The sequence below is a fragment of the Molossus molossus genome, unplaced genomic scaffold (genome assembly GCF_014108415.1).
Source record: "Molossus molossus isolate mMolMol1 unplaced genomic scaffold, mMolMol1.p scaffold_m16_p_18, whole genome shotgun sequence".
NCBI classification, from domain to species: domain Eukaryota; kingdom Metazoa; phylum Chordata; class Mammalia; order Chiroptera; family Molossidae; genus Molossus; species Molossus molossus.
In genome coordinates this window covers 20,665,419-20,689,110 of record NW_023425353.1, presented here as the reverse complement: position 1 = coordinate 20,689,110, position 23,692 = coordinate 20,665,419, and the positions used below count along the sequence as shown (strand labels likewise).

The 23,692-nt window shown below is 42.8% G+C and overlaps 2 protein-coding genes and 3 non-coding genes across 7 annotated transcripts; 4 read left to right on the top strand and 1 right to left on the bottom strand.

The window, feature by feature from the left end:
- The first annotated feature begins 262 nt into the window (after positions 1–262).
- GNL3 (G protein nucleolar 3) lies at positions 263–12,751 on the top strand. 3 transcript variants are annotated; one of them, XM_036266825.1, is made up of 16 exons: positions 263–290; positions 1,193–1,251; positions 2,115–2,252; positions 2,362–2,475; positions 2,935–3,006; positions 3,710–3,842; positions 4,550–4,662; positions 4,915–5,029; positions 5,704–5,791; positions 6,311–6,485; positions 6,608–6,750; positions 6,831–6,967; positions 7,059–7,237; positions 7,767–7,833; positions 8,389–8,468; positions 12,719–12,751. In XM_036266825.1, the coding sequence occupies exons 1-16, from the start codon at positions 278–280 to the stop codon at positions 12,734–12,736; spliced, it is 1,644 nt and encodes a 547-aa protein (XP_036122718.1). In that variant the 5' UTR covers positions 263–277; the 3' UTR covers positions 12,737–12,751. The 3 variants fall into 3 exon arrangements, with proteins under 3 accessions (XP_036122718.1, XP_036122719.1, XP_036122720.1); XM_036266826.1 differs by lacking the exon at positions 12,719–12,751 and adding an exon at positions 11,962–11,991; XM_036266827.1 differs by lacking the exon at positions 12,719–12,751 and having other exon boundaries at positions 8,389–8,489.
- On the top strand, positions 3,884–3,960 carry LOC118633659. The gene has a single exon (XR_004960214.1). It is a non-coding gene; the product is annotated as a small nucleolar RNA SNORD19 (small nucleolar RNA).
- LOC118633663 lies at positions 4,710–4,791 on the top strand. Its single transcript, XR_004960217.1, has one exon. It is a non-coding gene; the product is annotated as a small nucleolar RNA SNORD19B (small nucleolar RNA).
- On the top strand, positions 6,176–6,252 carry LOC118633661. The gene has a single exon (XR_004960215.1). It is a non-coding gene; the product is annotated as a small nucleolar RNA SNORD69 (small nucleolar RNA).
- Positions 8,942–23,354, bottom strand: GLT8D1 (glycosyltransferase 8 domain containing 1). Its single transcript, XM_036266828.1, has 10 exons — positions 23,306–23,354; positions 17,770–17,823; positions 17,588–17,686; positions 15,400–15,613; positions 12,359–12,479; positions 12,047–12,131; positions 11,779–11,891; positions 9,847–10,013; positions 9,650–9,762; positions 8,942–9,485 (listed from the first exon to the last, which is right to left on the bottom strand). Exons 2-10 carry the CDS (start codon positions 17,783–17,785, stop codon positions 9,295–9,297), a joined length of 1,119 nt encoding a protein of 372 aa, XP_036122721.1. The 5' UTR covers positions 17,786–17,823; positions 23,306–23,354; the 3' UTR covers positions 8,942–9,294.
- Positions 23,355–23,692: the final 338 nt, after the last annotated feature.

Here is a 23,692-nt window from a genome sequence, read left to right as displayed (position 1 = left end):
TATTGCTCCTCCGGCCGCGACCGCTGCCGTCGCTCCTCACCCGCCGCCCTCACCGCCCTCACCCCTCCCGGTGCCGCCGCAAAACCAGTCCTGGGGCCGCCAAGCGATCCCGGCTCCGCGCGACACTGCGTGCCCGCGCACGCGGGGCAGCGGCGGCGCGCTTTACGGCGGCAGCGTGAGTGCGTGACGCTCGCCGGTGGCCTCGGTTCACACGTGGTGCGGGTGGAGGCATCTTGTAGCTACTGCGCTCGCCGACCCTGCTGTTCCCAGCGCCGATATGAAGCGGCCGAGTGAGTGCTGTCTCGGGACGGGCGTGGAGGGGCCTCTGTTTCTGATGGTCGATGAGCCCATCAGGGTTCTCTTCTGGGGCTTGGTCCCTGAAGGAACGAGGGCTTGTGGGTACCTGTCAGCCATCGTTCTGGTCCGGCGTAGAACGAGAGTTGAAAGGCCCCATGTTAACCGCAAGCCCATGGTGCAGGAGGGTTGCGTCCCAAAGGTCGGAATCAGGCCAGAATCTCGTGAGGAAACAGCGTCTGAGCCGGGTTTAGGGCCTCTTTTCCTTATTCGGCCGCGTTCAGCCCGGCCCCAGTGAAGTATGAGGGTCACCTCTCAAACTCCTCACCTTTTGCTCCTACCTGTGATTCTTGGTTGACAAGAAGTGGTTGTCGTCTTGGGTCTCCTACACTCTTCGTAGAAGTCCAGTCTGATATGGGAAGAGTGGGAGAGGGAAGAATGATTCTCAATCTATTGAGTTCTCTGGAATTTGATAGTGGCATGTGTGTTTTCACTATGTGTCTCCACGTGATTTTTTTTTTTTTTTTTTATCCTCACCGAGGACATTTTTTGCCATTTTTTGTTCAGATAGAGTGGGAAGGAGAGAGAGAAAAAAAAAAAAACATCCACGTGAAAGGGACACATCAAGTGGTTGCCACCCACACGACCCAACTAGGGCTGGGGACAAACTGCAACCCAGGAATGCGCCCTTCTTGGGAACCGAACCCCGGTCTCTCTGGAACGCAGGCTGATGCTCTAACCACTGAGCCAAACTGGCCAGGGCTCCACGTGATTCTTAAATTAAGTTTGAAAGCTTATTAATTACACAGAAAGGGACCTGACCCAGAGCACAGTCACCAAGAACAAGAAAAAAATTGATCCTTTGTGTCTAATGTTTTTGTGATGTGTTTCTTTGTAGAGTTAAAGAAAGCAAGTAAACGCATGACCTGCCATAAGCGGTATAAAATCCAAAAAAAGGTAAGATTTTATGCTTGGGAGGGCTATACCAAATATAGTGTTAAACTGACTTCTGCTCCACCTCTTCTCCAGGAGAAGGTTTGGATTACTATGATTCATCTCAGGAAATGATGGTTGGATAAACTGACCATGGCACAATTTAAAAAAAAAAATTTTTTTTTATCCTCACCCGAGGATATTTTTGTACTTATCTTTAGATAGAGCTGGAGAGAGGAGGGAAGAGAGAGAGAGAAACATCGATGTGAGAGAGACACATCGACTGGTTGCCACCCACAGGACCCCAACCTGGACGGGGACAAACTGCGACCAAGTAACATGCCCTTAGCAGAAACCAAACCCAGGACTCTCTGGTCTACAGGCCGACACTCTAACCGCTGAGCCAAACCAGCCAGGGCACCATTTTTCTTAATTCTAATTTTTATATATTGAGAGAGGAAGTGAGAGAGACACATCGATTTGTTGTTCCAGTTATTTATGCGTTCATTGGTTGGTTCTTCTGTGTGTCCTGACCAGGGATTGATCCCACAACCGTGGTGTATCTGGATGACACTAACCAACTGAGCTACCCCACCAGGGTAGCCCAACCTTGTAGGCATCAAGAGTGCAGCTGTGGGAAAGTGCAATAATTCAGTGATAAAGTCTATAATCTTTTATCAACGTATTAACAGCCTTTGCAAAAAGAATCTTCCAGTGACTTTTTCTTGCTGTTTTATACATGAGTGTCTCTCTGTATGATTACAATTAAAATTCCATTTTTCTAAGTCATTTTACAGGTGTAACTAAACTGCAGCCAGATTGGTTTCTCACAAGAATTGTTTAGTATTTTTGTAAACTGATAAATAATATCCTTTTTATCATGATAGGTTCGAGAGCACCATCGAAAATTGAGGAAGGAGGCTAAGAAATGGGGTCGCAAGAAACCTAGGAAAGATCCAGGAGTTCCAAACAGTGCTCCCTTTAAGGAGGATCTTCTTCGGGAAGCTGAACTAAGGAAACAGCGGGTAATTTTCAAGAAGTGATGTGTGTGTTTTTTGTTTGTTTGTTTTTTTAAGTAAAGTAACACCACCATGTGACTTTGGCTCACCCATTTCTCTTATGGCTTGGACACAGCTTGAAGAACTAAAACAGCAGCAGAAACTTGACAGGCAGAAGGAACAGGAAAAGAAAAGAAAACTTGAAATTAACCCTGGTGTTGAGCCATCTAACATGGAACCTGTAAAGGAGGTACAATTAAGTCTCTGTGAACAAGCGATGAGTTCTAATGTAGAAGAAAAAGCACATAAACAGGACATCAGTTGCTATGCCTTTTTGGAAGGAAATGATTGAGTTCAGGCTGTCTTAACTATTTATTTTTTGTATTTTTTTTTTCTTTATTGATTTGAGAGAGAGAGGAAAGGAGAGAGATAGAAACATTGATGAGAGAGAACATCAGTTGGCTGCCTCTTACATGCCCCCCACTGGGGATCAGGCCCACAACCTGGGCATGTGCCCTGACTGGGAATTGAACCAGCCACCTCTTGGTGCACGGGTCGACGCTCAACCACTGAGCCACACCAGCCAGGCCTGTCTTACCTATTTAAATATCAACTGCAGTACCCCTAATCAGCATGAAAAATGGAGAAACTGGCTACAACTGCTGAATTTCTAATTTTGTGTTATTTTTTCTTTGTCATTATCCTTTAGGAATCTGGGCAATGCAAAACCAAACTGGGCAAACAGAATCCAAAGAAGTTATATTGTCAAGAACTTAAAAAGGTATCTTAGATTTCTAAAAATGGTATTGAGGTTTAAAAGACTAGAGTCGCTTCTTTTTTGTGACACCAACCTTGTAAAGATGAAGTCGAGTTCACTTGAGCTGGAAGGAGCCATTCGTGAGAGCTGAAGCAAGTTCGTTTATCCTATTCAGAGCCATTCTGTTATGTTTAGTTGAAGAAAATATTCTTGTGGTTTTAATTTTTTGCCAGTGTTAAAGTAACATGTTGACACAGTGGGGTTGACACAGGGTTTTGAAAGTGCAAAATACATTAAAATAAGAGTCTCTAAAGTACTTTGTAGCTCAAGAGGATGTCTTGGTGGCGTTGCTCCCCAGCACTTCCACCCCCAACACCTGTTTTCCCAAGCTTGCTCTCCCCTGTGAATAGAGCTTGACCATGCTTCGTAGCCACTCTTGGCAGAGCCACAAAAACTTATCTAACCACCTTATTCACAGTGGGAGGATGCTATATTCAGACAATGGGGGTGTTCAAACTTTTGAAATCTGTGTTAATGAGAGGCCAGAGGCTACTGAGCACACCTATGTTAACTTTCCTGTGAGAAATGATGAGCATGAACATTCTTCATACCAAAGTGAAGAAATGAGATCCAACTCTGAGCTCACCCTGTGGGAAAGTGGATAATGCCAGTATATGTGTGTGGAGGATGTTCCCAGATAGTTCCCTAATTGTTTCTACCTTGACAGGTGATTGAAGCCTCAGATGTTGTGCTGGAAGTGTTGGATGCCAGAGATCCTCTTGGTTGCAGGTGTCCCCAGGTGGAAGAGGCCATTGTGCAGGGTGGACAGAAAAAGCTGGTACTTGTATTAAATAAATCAGGTGAGCAAAGGAGATGCCATTTGTGTTTCATGTGCACTACTGAGGTATGAGGAAAGCATCTGAACAGTCTGATTATCACTGAAGACTGATAAGATCCAACTCTGACCTCAACAAAGCCAGTGCATTTGCTCTCTTGTTGCCAAAGACAGTGCTCGGCAGAGGGATGGAGGTATTAATACAAGTGATTTGACTGGTCTTTGCTTATTTATTGTTCATTCACTACTTAGCACCTTCTTATTCAAGAGTGTAAGCTTCTGTATTCTTGCAGTATATTTCATGTAGGAAGTGATGAGTGTGTCATGTTCTCCACACCTGCACAGGGTTGTTCTGACAATATTTGGTTGAAGTCTACAGTTAAATATGTCTGGGTTTGAGCAGCAGGAACGGGAAAACCCAGAATAGAAACCTGTGAAGTAGAGAATAGTAATGGAATCTACAATTATAGTGTGGTCAGTAAACGTAGCTGCTACTTGACAGTAAATTCTGTAAGTAAAGCCTTAGGATTAATAGGATAATCTAGAAGTTGAGTTAATCCTGAAAGGGTGAACAGTACAGAGGAGAATTGAAAAATACAGAGGTGTACATACTGAACGCTAAAAACTGGGAAAAGGCAAACCAGGGTTATCCATAGTTTATCAAATTTGCGATTTCATCTCAACAAAACGAACAAATTGGAACATGTGTGTCTTACTTCTAATCCCTATCAGATTTGGTACCAAAGGAAAATTTAGAGAACTGGCTAAATTATTTGAAGAAGGAATTGCCGACAGTTGTATTCAGAGCTTCAACAAATCTGAAGGACAAAAGGAAGATAATCAAGGTAACCTTTACTGTCACTGGTGGGAAGTGTTCTGTTTTTCAGATTTTGGATGGCTGAAATATGATGAGTATACAAAGTCTTGATTTCAAAATGAGAACATATAAGATCCAACTCTGATTTCATCCAGAGATAATCTGAAAGGCAGTAGAGTGTGGTGATTTTAGCAGCTGGTCTTTGGAGTCAGATTTTTGAGTTTGATATGGTGGGTTGTCAGAAGTAGTTAAACTAATTATTTGCAATTTTAATATGAAGATGAGGAGGAAAACTCCATTGAAAAGTGAAGTCTGCATTGGGAAAGAAGGCCTTTGGAAACTTCTTGGAGGTTTTCAAGAGACTTACGGCAAAGCTATTCAGGTTGGAGTAATTGGTAAGTTTCAGTTCAACACATTTCTTGTCTTAATCTCTTACATGCCAAGAATTTTTCTGTGAAGAGTGTTTGGGGTTGGGCAGCTGGTGTGGCTCAGTGGTTGAGCATCAGCCCATGCACCAAGAGTTCACCGGTTCTATTCCCGGTCAGGGCACATGTCCAGGTTGTGGGCCCAATCCCCAGTGGAGGGCATGCAAGAGGTGGCCAGTTGATGTTCTTTCTCATCAATGTTTCTGTCTCTCCCTCACTTGCTCACTCTCTAATCAATAAAGGGAAAAACAATTAACAAAAAAAGAGTGAAGAGTGTTTGGGGTTGTTGCTAAATAAAGGATTTGTTTAAACACTAACTTCTTGCCTACCTTACCAAACACACACACACACACACACACACACACAGAGTAAACACATTTTTACGTAATTGCTAATTTTTTCCCCCCAACTGGGCACAGTAGGGAGTTGGCTTCTTAAAGCTGTGTGTATTTGAATTAATTGCATTTTCCTGCCCTCTCATTATTTGTGTAAGAAATGAGGATACTAAGATTGGTCTTAGTGTTAAAGTAAAGACACTCAGATCCAACTCTGATCTTGCTCTAAACATCAGACAAAATAAAACAGTGGAAATGTTATAATTACCAATACAGTACCTTTTAATCTGTGGGTTTACCATTTTGTAGGTTTCCCAAATGTGGGGAAAAGCAGCATCATCAATAGCTTAAAACAAGAACAGATATGTAATGTCGGTGTATCCATGGGGCTTACAAGGTAAACTGAGTTATTCCATAATTGTAATATTTCATTTTTGGTGAATAAATATGATTTTGTTTTGGGTATCTTAAGGAAGATAATTTTTCATTCTTTTCTTTAGAGGTGTTAGTGAAAGGAAAAGGTTAAGCCAGTGCTAGGCTTGGGGAAGAATTGGAACAGGTGGTTTGAAAGACAAGTACTATAAACAAATAGATTCAGAGAAGGGGGAAAGCTCCCTCAGAGGAAGTGATGCTTGAACTTGGCCTTGAAATGAAGTCGGCTAGACAGGAGAAGGGGGTATATTTATGGCAGAGGAAGCAGCATGTGTTCAGGTCAATATGTAAGTTATAACATACAGTGTTTCTCTTTAGAAGGGAAGGGAGCACTGTATGGTTTTAGATAAACATGAAGCAAATGATGATAAACTGGATCTGACGGACTATGCTGAGTTTGTTCAATCCAACCCTGAGCTTCAAGTTCTGTTTCTTGTCCTCCGGGTAAACTAGTACCCACATCAATTACCATCTCTTGTTCTAGGAACATGCAGGTTGTCCCCCTGAGCAAACACATCACAATCATAGATAGTCCAAGTTTCATTGTGTCTCCACTCAACTCTCCCACTGCACTTGCTCTGAGAAGTCCAGCAAGTATTGAAGTTCTAAAACCAGTGGAGGCTGCCAGTGCCATCCTGTCCCAGGCTGACACTCGACAGGTAAAAAAAAACCCTTCCCTTGAGTGCCATTCTCGCTTTCATTGTGAGTATTTTAAGTAGAACATTTTCAGGTATTTTTAATAACAGCATTATATCCGGTGAATTACTGTTTTTCTTTTCAGGTAATACTGAAATTCACTGTTCCAGACTTTAAGAACTCTTTAGAATTTTTTACTTTGCTTGCTCAGAGAAGAGGACTGCACCAAAAAGGTGGAAGCCCAAATGTAGACGGTGCTGCCAAACTGCTGTGGTCTGAGTGGACAGGGTAAGGTTTCTTTCTGTTGGCATTTGATGACCATATAGACTAAAGGAACTGATATTTGACAGATCTTGTTTTAATACCAGTGGCTCTTTAGGCTACTATTGCCATCCCCCTACATTCTGGACTCTTTCTCCACATTTTAATGAAAACACTGTGACAGACATGAAATGGGGCTTTAATCTGGAAGAACTGGAAAAGAACAATGCACACAGCATACAAAGTAAGCAAGGCTTCTGTTTGACTGCTGTCTTCATCAGCTGACAGGTCAATAAAGATCTCATCTCTTTACATGTGCTGTGTTCCTTTCCTAGCCATCAGGGGCCCTCGTTTAGCCTGTAGCATCCTTTTCCAGTCCTCGGGTCTGACGAATGGAATAATAGAGGAAAGGGACATACCTGAATTGCCAAAACAGAAAGAGAACAAGCAGGAAGAAGGGGAGGACTATGAAGACATTGACAGTGACCAGGATAGTGTTGATGAAGATGATGGTGTAAGTATATTGTCTGTGAGTTGTTTAAGCTGAATTAATTTTTCCAGTATCATAATGTACAATAAATGAGAAGGGGCCAAAGGTAGAAATTAAATATTTCATAATAGACTACAAAAAAGCTCCCCATAGCCCTGGCTGGTTTGGCTCAGCGGTTAGGGTGTCAGCTTTTGGACCAGAGTCACAGTTTCAATTCTGGTCAAGGGCAGGTACCTTGGTTGCAGTACCCCGGCCCTAGTTGGGGTTGTGTGGGAGACAACCATTGTGTCTTTCTAACACAGATCTCTCTCTCCCCACCCTTCTTTCACCCTCTCTCCCTCCCACTCCATCTGAAGAGGAATGTCCTTGGGTGAGGATTTCAAAAACAAAAACAAAAACATATCATTTAGGTCTTTTAAGTCTTCCAGCCACTAGTCTCACTTTTATTCATTCCATATGTGTATTCAGAGACTTTTTCCAGGTACACAATTATTTGGATTAATGAGCAGACACAAGAGCTAGTAATATAGCACTGTTTCTCTTTGTCCCACAGGAAAAGAGCTTAGACATGTCCTCTGCAAACGAGACCTGTGACGCATTGCTTGATGAGTCTCAAGCAGGTGAGTTGGGTTAGAGGGGTTTTTAACAAATCAGAATTGCTACTACTGAAAAAAAATAATAATGAGCCCTGGCCAGTTTGGCTCAGCGGTTAGAGCGTCAGCCTGTGGTCCAGAGAGACCCAGGTTTGGTTCCTGCTTAAGGGTGCGTGCCTCTGCTGCAGTTTGTCCCCGGCCCTGGTTGGTCATGCGGGTGTCAGCCACTTGATGTGTCCCTTTCATGTCGATGTTCTCTCCCCCCCCCCCCCCCACTCTATCTGAACAAAAAATGGAAGAATGTCCTCGGGTGAGGATAAAAATAAATTAATTAAATAATAATAATAATGACCTTGCCTAGCCAATGTGGCTCAGTGGACTGAGCATCGTTCCATGGACTGAGAGGTCCTGATTCAATTCTCAGTCAGGACATATGCCCCTGTTGTGGCCTCAATCCCCAGTGTGAGGCGTGTAGGAGGAAGCTCATCGATGTTTTTCTCTCACATCACTGTTTCTATCTCTTTCTGCAAAAAATTAATAAAAACATTTGAAAAATAATAACCTTTCTTTTCTCCAATATAGATGAACAGTGTGCACAATCTTATGTCTTGGATGGAATGTCTAAAGAGGAAGATGATGCTTACGACTTCAGTACAGACTATGTATAACATAACTTTGTCCTCCTAGGGGTTTTTGGTTGCTGTGATTTATTTTTTTTATATTTTGAACAGACTGCTAAGCTATTCTATGTGTGTGATGTACCAGTTTGTTTCTGGTATGACATAAGCTGTATAAAATTTGTAAATATGTATCATGATATATTCATTTAAAAAATGAGGCAATGGCCCTGGGCCATGGCCAGTTTGCCTTAGCGGTTAGAGCGTTGGCCTGAGAACCAAAGAGTCTAGGGTTTAATTCCAGTCAAGGGTAGATACCTCGGTTGTAGTTCGATCCCTGGCCCTGATTAGGGTTGTGCAGGAGGCAACCAATTGATGTGTCTCTCTCCCTCCCTCCCATTCTGTCTGAAAATCAATGGAAAAATACCCTTGTGTGAGGATTTTTAAAAAGCAGGCAACCTATAAAGTGTCTGAATTCCATAAAGACAACTCATCTCTTATACACTGAATGGATGGAAGTACATTTATTAACCTGGATGCAAAAAATAAGATACCTACTGAAAAATGTAGGTTTCACTTTATTTATAGATCAGGCCACAGGTTACAAATTTAGAACTAAGCAGCAGTGTTGAACTAGCCATACCAGCCATATTAGTCCATTCACCTCTGGTCATTCAGCACTGTAGTAAGCAAACGCTTGGTAAGGCAGATGGAGACGTGGAGTCTATCAGAGAGGCTGACTGCCAGAGAGTGCCATTTGTCCTCTACCCAGTTGAAATGTCCCGTTTTCCATGGGTTGCCACAACTGTTACTTTTTATACATACTATCTTCTGGGATTTCCTGAGAAGTACTTATAGCATAAATTATATTTTACTTTATATTTGAGATTTCCATATGTCTTCGGATTAGGCTGAATTTGCCTGTTGGGTCAGGAATATACCATTTTTCCCAAACATCAGTATATGAAGCAGTTCTTCCCCATGGCTTAAAGTGCCCATTCCAATGGAGTAATTTGGCAGCTTTTACAAACTGGGGTGAATATCGTTTCCCAGCACTGGAGCCTTACGTTGAGAGAAAAAGAGCCAAATGATTATACTAGTCAGACACAAGACAATGCCACATCAAACTGAAGAAAACTTAAAGGGAATGATCCATCCCTGAAGATAGTCCTTTATATACTTAATTCTTTATTAGCTTAGACTTTCTGCTAATTATTTCTACTTACCAAGGTGGCGAACATTCCACATCGGGTCAATGGTGGAGTGCTGTTGATAAAATACGATCAACAGAGGAGGTGTTGTGATGCTGCCAGCCAGTGTTCTGCTATACAGTCCCTCTCTTGGGGCAAATAACAAATGTAAGCTGTTAGTGAAGAGTCAATGAATTCTTGTCGAATTACAGCTAGAGCAGTTTTATACTTACTCTACATTGAGTTTCATCCATTTCTCCAGCTGGTTAGTTATATTCTGTCTTTTCCATTCTGTCAGGTTTGCAACAAAAACACCAGGATTAAATGAGCAGGTGCTGGCTTTCATGGAAAGCTTACGGATTCTTTCCTTTTTATAGTCAAGATATCCAATGTAATTGTACTAAAAACACAAATAGGATATATAGTATGTTTACAGCTTCACAAAGAATAGATACATACAACCATGCACTGCTTCAATAAAAATATGTTCTGAGAAATACATTGTTGGGCAATTTCATTATGCAAATATTATAGCATGCACTTAACACAAACCTAGATGAGGTAGTCTACTACATACCTAGGCTGTATATATAGCCTAATGCTCCCAGGCTTCAAGCCTATACAGAATGTTACCATACAAAAAAAAAAAAAACAGTACAAGATTAAATCAAGCATGAGAGGTCTGGCTGGTGTGGCTCAGTGGTTGAGTGTCAACCCATGCACCAAGAGGTTGCCAGTTCGATTCCCAATCAGGACACATGCTCAGGTTGTGGGCCTGATCTCCAGTGTGGGGCATGCAGGAGGCAGCCAATCGATGTTCTCTCTCATCAGTGTTTCTATCTCTCTCACTTCCTCTCTCTCTAAAGGTTAAAAAAAAATCAAGCATGAGAGAACGTGATGCAATCAAAAGATGCCAGTGTGGCTTGGTTGGGCATTGTTCTGAGCACAGAAAGGTTGCCAGGGATTTCAGGCTAGGTCTCTGGTAGGAGACATGCAGGAGCCAATTCATATTCTACTTTCACATTCAATGTTTCTTCCCTTCCTGTCACTCTCAAACTTAATTAAAATATTTAAAAAATTTAAAAAACAGTCAACATGAGATGTATGAGCCTGCTGTGGGTATAAAGGCATACTCTTTTATAGCAAGCTTTATTAAGTTTTAGAGAAAAAAATATCCATGTGAAGTGTAGATGTGCTGCATGTCCCTGAAGGGGGATGGAGCCTACAACGTGGCTCTGGCCAGGGAATCAAACAGGCAACCTTTTGGTGCATAGGACAATGGCCAACCAACTGAGCCACACCAGCCGGGGCAGCAAAATTTTTGTAAGCAGAGTATGATGATAAATAGTAATAGTATACAAATCAGTAATACAGTTTATTAAGTATTAGGTAAGTACTGTTCATAATTATATATGTACATGGTAGGTTTGTTTATATCAGCATCACCATGAGTAATTGTGCTTTGACATTACGATGACTACTAGCTCACTAGGCAATAGCAATTTTTTTTTTTTATCCTCACCCAAGGACATTTTTCCATTTTTTGTTCAGATAGAGTGGGAGGGAGAGAGAGGAAGAGAGAGAAACATCCACATGAAAGGGACACATCAAGTGGCTGCCTCCTGCATGACCCAACCAGGGCTGAGGACAGGCTGCAACCACGGTACATGCCCTTAGCGGAAACTGAACCCAGGCCTCTCTGGACCACAGGCCAACACTCTAACTGCTGAGCCAAACCAGCCAGGGCGGCAATAGCAACTTTTCAACTCTGTTTTAATCTTATGGGACCAGCAGTGGATATGTGCAAGTTATGTATTACATGTCTATAATTTGACAGCCAGTAAAGAGAAGAGCTGCTTATTAAAAACAATGACTTCTCAGATTATTAGCAAAGGGTTCTACATATAAAGCAAATAAAAGTGACATTTGGGATTCCAAGTTAGGCAGAACAGGAAACTAGAAACATTAAGTCAGATGTTCAAAGAGAATTAGGTTGTTAAGGCCATGAACCAATCTATAGGAAAACAGTCTTGAGTTTTCAGACAAAATAGTTGGGAAATGTAAACTGCCACAACAAAAAGAAGTCCCTGATTTTGCTGTCTCTCCCCCATTGAACTGCTTTATAGGGAGTGGAGTGTCTACAAGGGCTCTAACAAGTAATTTACCTGGTTCCCTGCTCCACGTATGACAACTTTAGTAGAGACTGAATCACAATCTTCTGAAAATGCAGCTGCATGTCCTGGCTTCAGTGGTGTATTGTAGAGGGCAAGAATATCACCTGAAATAGATAACGTATAAAATTTACATTTCAAATTGCCTCAAGATCCCCTATTCCTCCCATTTCCTAGGGTGACCTTTTATAGGATACCACAAAAACAACCACTACAGCCCACACTGGACAGAAGAGCACTAATGAGTGACATTCTTTGGTACCTTGTACAATTACGTCATCATCCATATATATGGCCTTCTTTGCTCTGGGAACCAGAATAGGCAAGTAGAACCTTGCAAAGGTTAACTGGGAAAGAAAAGGAGAGTCATTGCCATAGGATTCACCAAGGGCTGTGTGCACATTTTACTTACTATAAACTCCCAGAATGTTCTCAGTACCCATGCAGAAGATACCCAAAGGTCACTTAGAATTGCCCAGGCTTGGTCCCAGGAAATTACTTGCACTCTACTCAGTTACTCACATATTCAGTCATTTCCTAATACTCTTCATATATAAGAATGTATGGAACTCACTGGTTTAATGGATTCCCCCTGGTCAGGATCCTCCTCTTTTACTTTCCCTTCCAAAAGTTTAGTGTCAAAATTCACAAGTTTGTACCTGATGCTTTTCAGAGTACTGCTGCTGAGCCAAGACCTATTAAAAATAAAATGCCAAAATTTCAGTTTTAAATAATCACATCCCCAAACCATAGCCTTATCTTTTTGTGCCTTCCGAAGAGACCAAATAAGTGTTTTCAAGCCTCTTCACTTTTCTGAGCCTTGGTTTCCACATTTGAAGAGAGTTTTCCCACCAAAGTCCCTCCCTGAGCCAAGATTCTATTGTAACAGATAGTGCCCCCACCAGGCTCACACTTTTTGAAACTAAACTTGCAGAACTCATCACGGAATTGAGAATATCCAATTGCCACATGGACCAAACAGATGGGTGAAATACATGGGTCAACACAGGACGGTAGTGAAAGCTGGTAAGCAGTTAACCTACAGACATTAATTCACTGTGATACTAAATTCTCCCACCTGAGTCTAATGTACTGACGATAAGAAAAGTTAAGTATTCCCTAAAGTACTGCACATTTTTCCTAGGTCCATTTTAATTCTGCATTTTGTGGGCACTGTTATTTGTGTAGTCTATTTGTTTCTACATTATTTTAGATGGTTTCTGAGTTTTTAAAATATGGAAAAACAGCCCAGATGGTGTGGCTCAGTGGTTGAGCATCGACCCATGCACCAAGAGGTCGCCAGTTTGATTCCCAGTCAGGGCATGTGCCCATGTTGTGGGCCCAGTCCCCAGTAGGGGACATGCAGGAGGCGGCTAATCGATGTTGATGTTTCTCTCTCTCCCTCTCCCTTTCTCTCTGAAGTCAATAAAGGAAAAAAAAATAAGTAAAATATGGAAAAACATTAACTTTCACAAAACATGAAACATGGAGAAGTTGAATTTGGCTGAGCCTTGCTTGCACAGTAGTCCCCACGGACTGGGCCCCAGGCTGCCTTGGCTAATTGCCTTTTGTAGGACAGGGAAGCCAAGGGCAGCATCTCCAGCCTATGGCATGGCCACCCACAAAGATAGGATGTGTTTATCCAACCCAACAGCCAGGCTCTGATGATGCCCAGGCCGAAGGTGGCACACCACCTGTTTTCCCCTTGCTGCCCCGGGGATGCAGAAGCTGCTGGGTAATTCCACCACACAAGTACGAAGTCGGCTGTTGTTGAGTCCTCGGTCTCACTCAAAATCCCTTTGTTCTGCTCTTGTAGGCTCCCTGACCTGTTCCCCCAATGATGACTCTCAGTCTCACCTTGATCTTCAGGCCCCCAGGGACTGCTGCCCTCATGTCTCCACTGATGAATAAGTGGTCTATGTCACTGAGAAGACAGGTCATGAAGCATGAAGTCCTTCAACTTACATCTGAAATCCCTTTACCTTCCCTGTTTCTGTCTCACATGCTGCCACCTGTGATTTTAAATACCCTAGTCTTGAGGAGGCCCTCACTTCGTCCAAAGGTTCGCTGGGTTCTGTCTTCCATCAAGTATCCACTGTATCTGCATTTAATATCAATCATTTCACTCACGGCCGAATCTCCTGCCATCTCCACGTGGCCCCAATGGGAAATGAAATCCACAATTCCTGATTCATTCCTCATGTTAATGGAAGTGTGTGGCTTCTCATGTGCCTTCTTAAAGCCCCTCCTCCCGTGACTGCTGTGATGACACATTTTTAGTCCTAGGGTGGGACATCAGGGTTTATCTTTGACCCTCATTTCTTCTCGCTCTCTCCGCCTCCTCTCCTTCACTGCATATATCGACATTCAAGATTACACATACCATCTATAAGCTGATAATTACAAACCGGTTTACCAATCCTGGGCCTCAGCTGACAAGTAGAGATCTGTACTATCTTGCAGAACGTATACGTCAATAAAGTAAACCAACCTCCTCCCACTAAAATAGGGTTTTTTAGTGTGTGTGTGTAATTTGTTTCGATTTTTTTTCTTTATTGATTTTAGAGAGAGAAATGGAAGCACCGATAAGAGAGAACATCGACTGGCCACCTCCTGCATGCCCCTCACTGGGAATCGGGCCTACAACCTGATTGTGTGTCCTGACTGGGAATTGAACCAGTGACCTCTCGGTGCAGAATCAGCACTCAACTACAGCCACACCCAGCCGGGCTTGTAATCTGTTTTAGTTCATTACACTAGCTTCGATAAAACTGCCCAAAGTCAAAACTTAAGAATAACATTTTATTTTTTCACATGAATTATTCCCATACTTATGACCAATTAATATCAAATCCCATTGACTTAATCTCATTCATTCTAAAAAACAAAACAAAACGAAACATGGAGAAAGCCACAAGGACAGAAATGTTTTAGAACTTTGACAACTATTAATTTATTAGACAAGATGTTTCTTGGAATAAACTTTGTAAACCTTAGTTCAAAGCATTTTCAAAGTATGGATAAGACTGTCCCTCAGACTGGGTTTCCATTGTTAATCACTATAATGGTAAAAACCACTTACTGAATGATTGTGTACTAGGTGTTATTTTTAAAATATATTTTCTCATTTACTTGACATAATAATCCTCTACATTGGATATTTTCACCCCATATTTATAGATGAGGTCTCCAAAGGATTAGGTAATATTCCCCAATCACTCTGGGCCAGAATTTGTATCAGTGTCTGTGCTCACTTCACTACACTACCTTGCCATTGCTCCCACATCCCCTCCCACTCTAGACCAGAACTACTCAGAGCATGCTCATGAGATAAGAAACTTGTAACAGGATGTAAATCAACATACTGCTTCCTTCATTGAGAAAATTTATTACTAAAAAAATACCAGCTTGAGTTCACAATGTACATAGTGACACAGTTGATTTACATCTTAGCATAAGTTCCTTACACCATTTCTGCCATGGGGACATGCTTATGATACAATCACATGGAAACACGTCATGTGCAGTTTATATGTGATATAATCTCAATTATATAGAGAAAATATATACTTATAGAGCATCCTATAGAAGAATCATCAGGCAAGCAGAGCTCACCGGAGATGGTCTGCTGTATGATTGAGCGTTACAATGTAGAAAATGACATTGGAGCGAGTGTTGTGCTGAATGCTGTTTATGGCTGCAATGGTCCCCCCGAGCCTATCTTCAGATGCAGCAATGACCACAGGAATCTCCTCTTGTCTCCCATCTACTGCATGACGGGGAACATTTGGGATAAAGTCTATGGGCTGAAGCCCCACAATTCCTGAATCTGCAAAGAACACAAGAAAGGTACTGTGATACAAACACAATCTCATGAGGTACTGGTAGAGAGCACAAGACATGAAAAGAGGTGAGGATTCTGATGCTTATTTACCTCATTGTTCCCCATTACAATGTGAAGTGTACAACCTAGAAATTGTGTTTTCATGTATGTAACCAGGCTTTTGGAAAAGCAGAAGCAGCACTAAAAAAATAGGTTGACAAAATTCTGATACACAACTGATGGAAATAGAATCCTTCTAGTAATTTTTGGCAATTTGTATTAAGAGCCTTAAACCAGGTACATGGCCTTTGACCCAGTAATTCCTCTTGCCTCCCAAAGACAAAATCTGAGAGGTAGTCAGAAGCCACAATTTTATTTACAATTGTGAAAACCTAGAAACAAAACATTTTCAGACCATGAGTCATAGCCCATAAATAGGCATGAAATCAATTTAGTGGGTCATGGATCAGATTTTGAGTAGAAAAACAGTTTCTGAACTGTAACAGAACATCGAATGAGAAAATGAGTGTATTCCACACAGCAACTGCAGGTATTGTTTTGTAAACCTTCCTTTTTGCCTTTTATAATATATCCATTCATTTACTCAATCATTCGTTGAACACTGAGTACCTACTATGTGCCAGGCAGTATCTATGCATTGAGGTTACAGCCCTGAATAAAACAGACAAATCTCTACCATCATGAAAGGCAGATAGTCGGCACACACACATATATGTGTGTATGTGTGCTGTATGTAATACATTTTTTGTTTTGTTAATCTAATTGGAGGATACTATTTTCCATTGATTTTTAGAGACAGTGGAAGCGTGGGAGAGAGAAGCATCGATGTGTCTCACACTGACTGGTTGCCTCCTGTATGCACCTGGACCATGGCCAGGGATAGAACCTGCAGCCTAGGTACGTGCCCTTGATCAGGAATCAAACCCGAGACCCTTCGGTGCATTGAAGTAAACAAAAAGCCCTCATGGAGCTTGAGTGCTATTTTCTTTTTTATAAAAGTTCCCACCAGGAGCAAATACTACTTTATGTACATACAGGGATTGGCAAAATTAGGTTTACAGTTTGTATGGAAAATAATACAATAATACTAGAATAAACTCTGTCTCATATACTCAAAACTGTAACCCTACTTTTGCCTACCCATACGTATATGTATATGTATAAATACACACACATGGCCCAGGTCGGTATAGCTCAGCGGTAAGAGCTTGGCCCGCAGACCAGAGTCCCGGGTTCGATTCTGGCCAAGGGCAGTAAAAAATAAATAAATAAATACACACATGTGTATACACATTGTTATAAAACATGCTGTCAGAGCCCTCAGGAAAAAGCTATTCGTTTTTTCTTGCTCTGGTTAACTATGGTATGTAGCAATCCAAAAATGATTTTTAACAAACACTCTGAAGCCTCAAACATCCCTCAACACTAAGGCAGAGCAGTAAGTTAAAGTATCTAGTAATGGAATTGTATAATAAAGTGATTTTTAAATCAGTTGACAAACTATGGTTTTTTTTGTTTTACTACTGGAGTCGTGTTGATACAGTTCCACAGGTTTCTGGAAAGTAACAGGTGAAGGAAAATAATCGGACTGACACTCTAGTGAACACAGCTGGCATCAAATACCAATGACACTCAACTGTCCCCACCTTCTGAAGCCCTGCTCTGCTGAAATGTGAGCAAACAGCAGCAGCCCACAGAGGCTCCTCTCTGGCCTCTGATTTGGTGAAGGATCTTCTGTCAGATCAAACCCTTAGCAAAGAACTGCACAGAAGGGAGAAGAAAGAGGTGGGAAGGGAAAGCTGCAAGAACACAGCAAGTACCACCATGCCTTTTCCCAGAGCCTTTAAAAGCTTTTGTAAGGCCAAGAAAAAAGGTTTCTTTTCTTTTAACCTATTGATATAACTCAGAATGTGAGACATAGAACTCCAGGTCCCCAACAGATGCCAAGGGTTCCCATACCTGAAACCTCATTCCTTAGCAAACTGCTCAGGCCGAGGAAGTTATGGTGCAAAACCAGTAAGAAGAAAACAACAGCCAAGACCAGGATGATGATGTTTACTGAAACACAGAGGGGAAAGCCTGCATTATATCTCTTTACCTTTTGACCAGGAATAATAACATAACTTGTAGAAATAGCATACCTTTACGGAATGACATCTTTCTCTTCTGTCTTACATAAATATTAGTTATTAATCCTACAAAACAAAAAAGGCCCCCAAAGTCAGTAGGTACATAAGAATGGTCATCAAAATGCCTAAACACTTTTATTCAGGTAGAAACAAGAAGTGCATATGTTCTGCTAGAAATTCATTTTGGTACATGTCCCTAGTGGGAACCGAACCTGGGACACTCTGGCCCGCAGGCCGATGCTCCAACCAATGAGCCAAACCGGCCAGGGATAGAAACTCATTTTGAATTAACAGTTTCCAATAACCCAATTTGGGACCAGAAATTTTTATGGTAGTAATAATAAATATTTCCAAGTAACTTGGAAAAATAAGACAACCTTGTACATTATATGCCTCTCGATGAAAAGCAAAAGAAATTCTACCAAGAGAACTACCTGCGGTTGTGGTCTAAGAACTATGGAAAGTATAGTATGAACTTCTACTTAAAATTCCATTAGCCTTGGCTGGTTTGGCTCAGCAGTTAGAGCATCGGCCTGCGGTCCAGAAAGACCCGGGTTCGGTTCCCGCTAAGGGCACGTACCTCAGTTGCAGTTTGTCCCCGGCCTGGTTGGGTCATGCAGGAGGCAGCTACTCGATGAGTCCCTTTCACGTCAGTGTTTCTTTCTCTCTCTCTCTCCTTCCCACTCTATCTGAACAAAAAATGAAAAAATGTCCTTGGGTGAGGATAAAAAAAAAAAAATTCTTCAGCTTGCTGTCTGTGATCAAGGGAAGGGAAATTAGACAGGGACTCAGCTTGCTGTCTGTGATCAAGTAACCTGAGGTCAGCCTCACTGGTACAAAACATCCCTGTTCTGAGTTGTATCTCATTCACCTTTAATTGAAATTAAAGAAAAGGGGAGAAAAAAAAAACATTTTCCACATTCATTTAAAACAATTGCAGGGGGGAAAAAACACTACAGCAGAGAAGCATAACAAAAATTCACAAAATTCAATTTTGCTATGAAAAGTTTAGCATGAAGCCCTGTTTGATGTGGTTCAATTGGTTGAGTGTCTGTCGTCCCATGTACTGGGAGGCTGCAGGTTCAATTCCAGGTCAGGGCACATGCCTGCGTTACAGGCTCCATCCCTAGTAGAGGACATGCAGGAAGCAGTCAATCAATGTGTCTCGCTCTCTCATTGATATTACCCTCCCTCTCTCTCTAAATTCAATAAAAACGTATTTTTTCAAAAAAGATTTCCCAATGACCTGAGAACCATCCCTTTGGGGGAAAAAAAGTTTAGAGTGCAAGAAAAACAACAACAAAAGTTCAGAATGCTATTCTCAAAAAATTAAAATCTGCTAAAAGAAAAAATTAGCTGCTTCCCTGCAGCTTATGCTCCCCCAGTTCATCTTATGCCTTCACTCTTTCAAAACAAATAACTCAACAGAAACAAGACTGTAAGTGGCACTAAATTTTTTGTTGTTGTTAATCCTCACCCCAAAAATATTTTCCATTGATTTTTAGAAAAGAGTGGAAGAGAGGGAGAAAGAGAAACAATGATGCAAGAAAGATATATCAACTGGTTGCTTCCCACACGCCAGGGATCAAACCTGCAACCCACATACACTCCCTTGACTAGCAATCTAACCCTCGATCCTTTGGTTTGAAGGCCAAAGCTCTAACTGCTGAGCCAAACCGGCCAAAGTGGTGGTACTAAATTAAATGGTTAGATTTATACAACAATTTAGGTAATTCTTCCTCAAAAACAGATTTTAAACAACCAGGATACTATGATCCTACATCTGAGACTTTTACCCTTTTCTATTTCATCTTCTCCCATGAGAGTACCTAACATTTACAAAAGGGTATTAATTTTACAAAGGATTTTTGAATATAGCATACTTCTAAAGTCAAAGTAAGTCTGAACTAATTACACCTTAACAAAGTGTGTGCGTATCAGGCACTTTTATTTCTCAGGCCTTTGAAAACAGGAGAAATATACTGAAAGACTTTAAAAAACTGGGGAATCACAGGCCAGATTACAAATTTGGGAGAAAATAATTCAGGCTCCCCAAGAAAAATCTAAAATACTCTTTGTGTCTCTCCTTTCTTTCTAGAGCAGTATATATAAAGTACATTATATCAATGAACTTCCTCTCTAAAAAATATACATTACACCCGGCCAGTGTGGCTCAATGGATTGAGCACTGTCCCATGGACTGAGAGGTCCCAATTCGATTCCAGGTCAGGGCACATACCCAGGTTGTGGGCTCAATCCCCAGTAGGCGGCATGCAGGAGGCAGTCAATCAATGTTTTTCTCACATCAATGGTTCTTTCTCTCTCTCTAAAAAAATCAGTAAAACATATTGAAAAAAAAAAAAAAGGAATATACATCACTACATACCATAAGCCATGTACTGCTATCACATTGTGGACTGAGCCTTACCTATAGAAGCTGGCAGACTGGGAGCTGCTCAGACAAAGCTCTAAAATCTGCCTGCTTGGAACCAACTTCCACCAAGGCTGGAGAAAACTATCTCACTCAAATCTCATTTTGTTAATGGTACAAGGGACAGTGTTTTAGCTCAACAATGTCCAGTAACAGTTACTTACAGGTAATATGTGAATCGAGAGGCGCACGTACTTGTGCTATTTCAGATAGCTAGACACAAGAAAAACACAATCCTAGCAGGTATTTAAAGTACTTAAGTAGATTAGCATGGCAGAAACCACTTGCTCCTAAAACTCTTCGTTATCTATAAGAAAAATGCCAATTGTTATAGAGTATGTCTGACTCATAGTTCCTTTCCTGGTGCTATTCCTGGTAATGGATTTATTGATTTGGGTTAGAAGGAATTCATTCTCAAAACAAAACTGCATGAAGACCCTGGAATGTGTAATAATGGCTTATATTTTTGTTATAAGTATACAACAGTATACAATTTGATCAGCAATATTCAAATTGTTCACTATGAAAATTACTATTTTTTGTTTGGAAATTTTTAAATCTTCACATGCCCAATTCACTCACAAAACACACACACTCACCCAGGGCAGGACCACCCTCCCCCCAAAATATGGGTGAAGAAACCTTAAGGGGAAAGATGACTTTTTTTCCCCTTTATTGATTTTTAGAGCAAGAGGAAGGGAAAGGGAGAGAGAGAAACAATGATGAGAGAGAGCATCGACTGGCCACCTCCCACATGCTCCCAACTGGGGGCCAGGCCCACAGCCTGGGCATGCGCCCTGACTGGGAAATGAACTGGAGACCTCTGGGTGCATGGGTCGATACTCAACAACTGAGCCACACCAGCCAGAGCCAGACTTTTTTTTTTTTAATTTACTAGTTACCTGCATTACTACTCACATTCAGCAGCTGTGCTCATCTTTTCTGCTTTCTTCCATTACTATGTACATGTTACTAATGCTCTGTAACCTGACCCTACTATTGTTTCCTTGGTGCAGCATCAGCATACTCTTTCCTCTCTGCTGGATCACACCCATCAGTATATTATCATGCTCAAGTATCTTCCACTTATTAAAAATTTTTCAAAAGGCACTACTCCCTCACCTCAGTTGACCCACAAATCCGTTTCTCTGCATCCCCTCACTGTAGAAGCTTGAAGAGAGTTAAAGTCTCTAGCTTGCCCTGAACTGTTTGGCTCAGCAGCTAGAGTGTCAGTTCAATAACCAAAGGGTCATAGGTTTGATTCCCAGTCTGGGGGACATCTGGGTTGCAAGTTCAATCCCGGTCCCAGTCGGGGTCGGGCAGGACATAACCAATTAATGGTCTCTCTCACATTGATGTTTCTCTCTCTCCACCTCCCTCCCTTCCACTCTGTCTAAAAAAATCAATGGAAAAATATCCTTGGGTAAGGATTAACAAAAACAAAAAGTCTAGCTCCACTTCCTCTCTTGTTCTCTCATTAGCCTCCTCCAACCAAACTTCTATCCCTATTGAAAGGTGGGAGGGTACTAAGGAAATTCATCCACTTTCTCCCACCTTTTCATCAGGCTAGGTCCTACTTGGCTTTCGAGAGTCAAGGGAGCCCCTAAACTATAACTTCAGCTGCACCTCCCTGAGTTCCCTCTTCTCCAGGGCCTCCCTATCTCTGAGTAAATCCAGCTGTCATGTATTTCTGGGGTATGTAGCTACGTATATCCCTTGACACACTCTGGTGCTAGGAAGGCAAGGATCTCATGGTTGATCACAGCCATATCCTTGGCCCATTGCCCGGCACTAAAAAAGATGATGTGCCCACCCTGGCCGGTTTCGCTCAGCGGTTAGAGCATCGGCCTCCGGTCCAGAGAGACCCGGGTTCAGTTCCCCCTACGGCGCGTACCTCGGTTGCAGTTTGTCCCCGGCCCTGGTTGGTCGTGTGGGTGGCAGTCACTCAATGTGTCCCTTTCACATCGATGTTTCTCTCTATATCTCTTCCTCTCTCCCTCCCACTCTAGCTGAACAAAAAATGGAACAGTGTCCTCAGGTGAGGATAAAAAAAAGATGATGTGCCCTGGCCCATTTGGCTCTGCAGCTGGAGCATCCGCATGCGAACCAAAGGGTCGTGGGTTCGATTCCTGATCAAGAGCACATAACTGGGTTGCAGGTTCGGATCCCAGCCTGGTCAGGTTCCGTTTGGGAAGCAACCAGTCGATGGGTCATCAGTGTTTATTTCTACCTCCCTCCCTTCCACTCTATGTAAAAAAAGTTAATGAAAAAGTATACAGTCGCCCCTGGTTTATCTCGGTTAATCCCTTCCCGGCTCTAGGCTCTAGCCGTTGTACCTGGCTTTAAAGAATTCCTGGGGTGCTCGAATATATAGGCCTACAATCCATACATACAGTAATTTTAATTGTAATTGTAATACAGGGGTGTATTGACTCAGACAACCAAGCGCGTACTGTATCATTTTCACTGTCTCAATCAACTTTCTAATTAATATATTTGAAATAACCCCGATAGAGTGAAGCCACGAAATTCCAAGCTGGAAGTGGCAGGGACGACTGTGCTCGGGTGAGGATTAACAACAAAAAACGCGTGAATGTTTGCTGACTTCATGAATGAGGGGGCAGCACCCACACACCAACCTGTCTTGGGAGCGCCCAGAATCCCATCGTCTGTGACCCTTACGTGCAACATTGCACAGAGGACAGAGAGCCTGTTGGGACGCTCAGGCCCGGGTTCTCCAGCACGGTTTCTCTCTGAAACATGGGGGAGGGGCCTGTGCTTTTGAGATAGACACCGGCCTTAAGAGAGGCAGAGAACCCGAGGCTGGTCTGTACCGGGAGGGCCCAGTGGAGTCAGTGAACTTGCTCGCTGGCCGACCTGGAGACTCCGGGGCGGGAGCTCCCTCCACATCGGTGCAAGGGACAGCCACAGACTGGGTCCCCTCTCCGAGGGATTGCCCTTTCTCTCGAGGATATGACCTGGAGTAGTCCCTTCTAAATTCTAGGGGTCAACAGGGCCCCCTTACGCTTAGGGGTGATGGGGGCTGTGACGTTCCCCTAGAGAAAGACTGGGGTTCGGGCAAGCCGTTACCCTTCGGATGCTCGCGGCCACCCTTACCTGCAGCCGGTGGAGGAGGAGCCGCCGCCCGCGCCCCGGCCCGCCCCGCCAGCTCAGCGCCCGCGCTGCAAGCCTCAGGGCCCAGCCCGCCGCCGGGCCGCCCGCGTTCCCTGCGCTCTGGACGGAGGGGGTCCACCTGCCGGCTCTGCTGGCTCTGCCGCTGCCGCGCAGTTCCGCCAGACCCAGCCCACCCGCCGCATCGACAGCGAAGGGTCACGCTTTGCAGGCGCTACGGGGCAGCCCCACTGCCGGGGTCCTCGCCGCGAAAAGCCCATCACCATGGAGACAGGGCGCGCGCTGCGGCCGTTGAGTTGCGGAGGGGCAGTCCAGGACAGTTTGAAGGACCGGGGCGGTGGCTCCTAGCACCCAACAGCACCGACGGCGAAC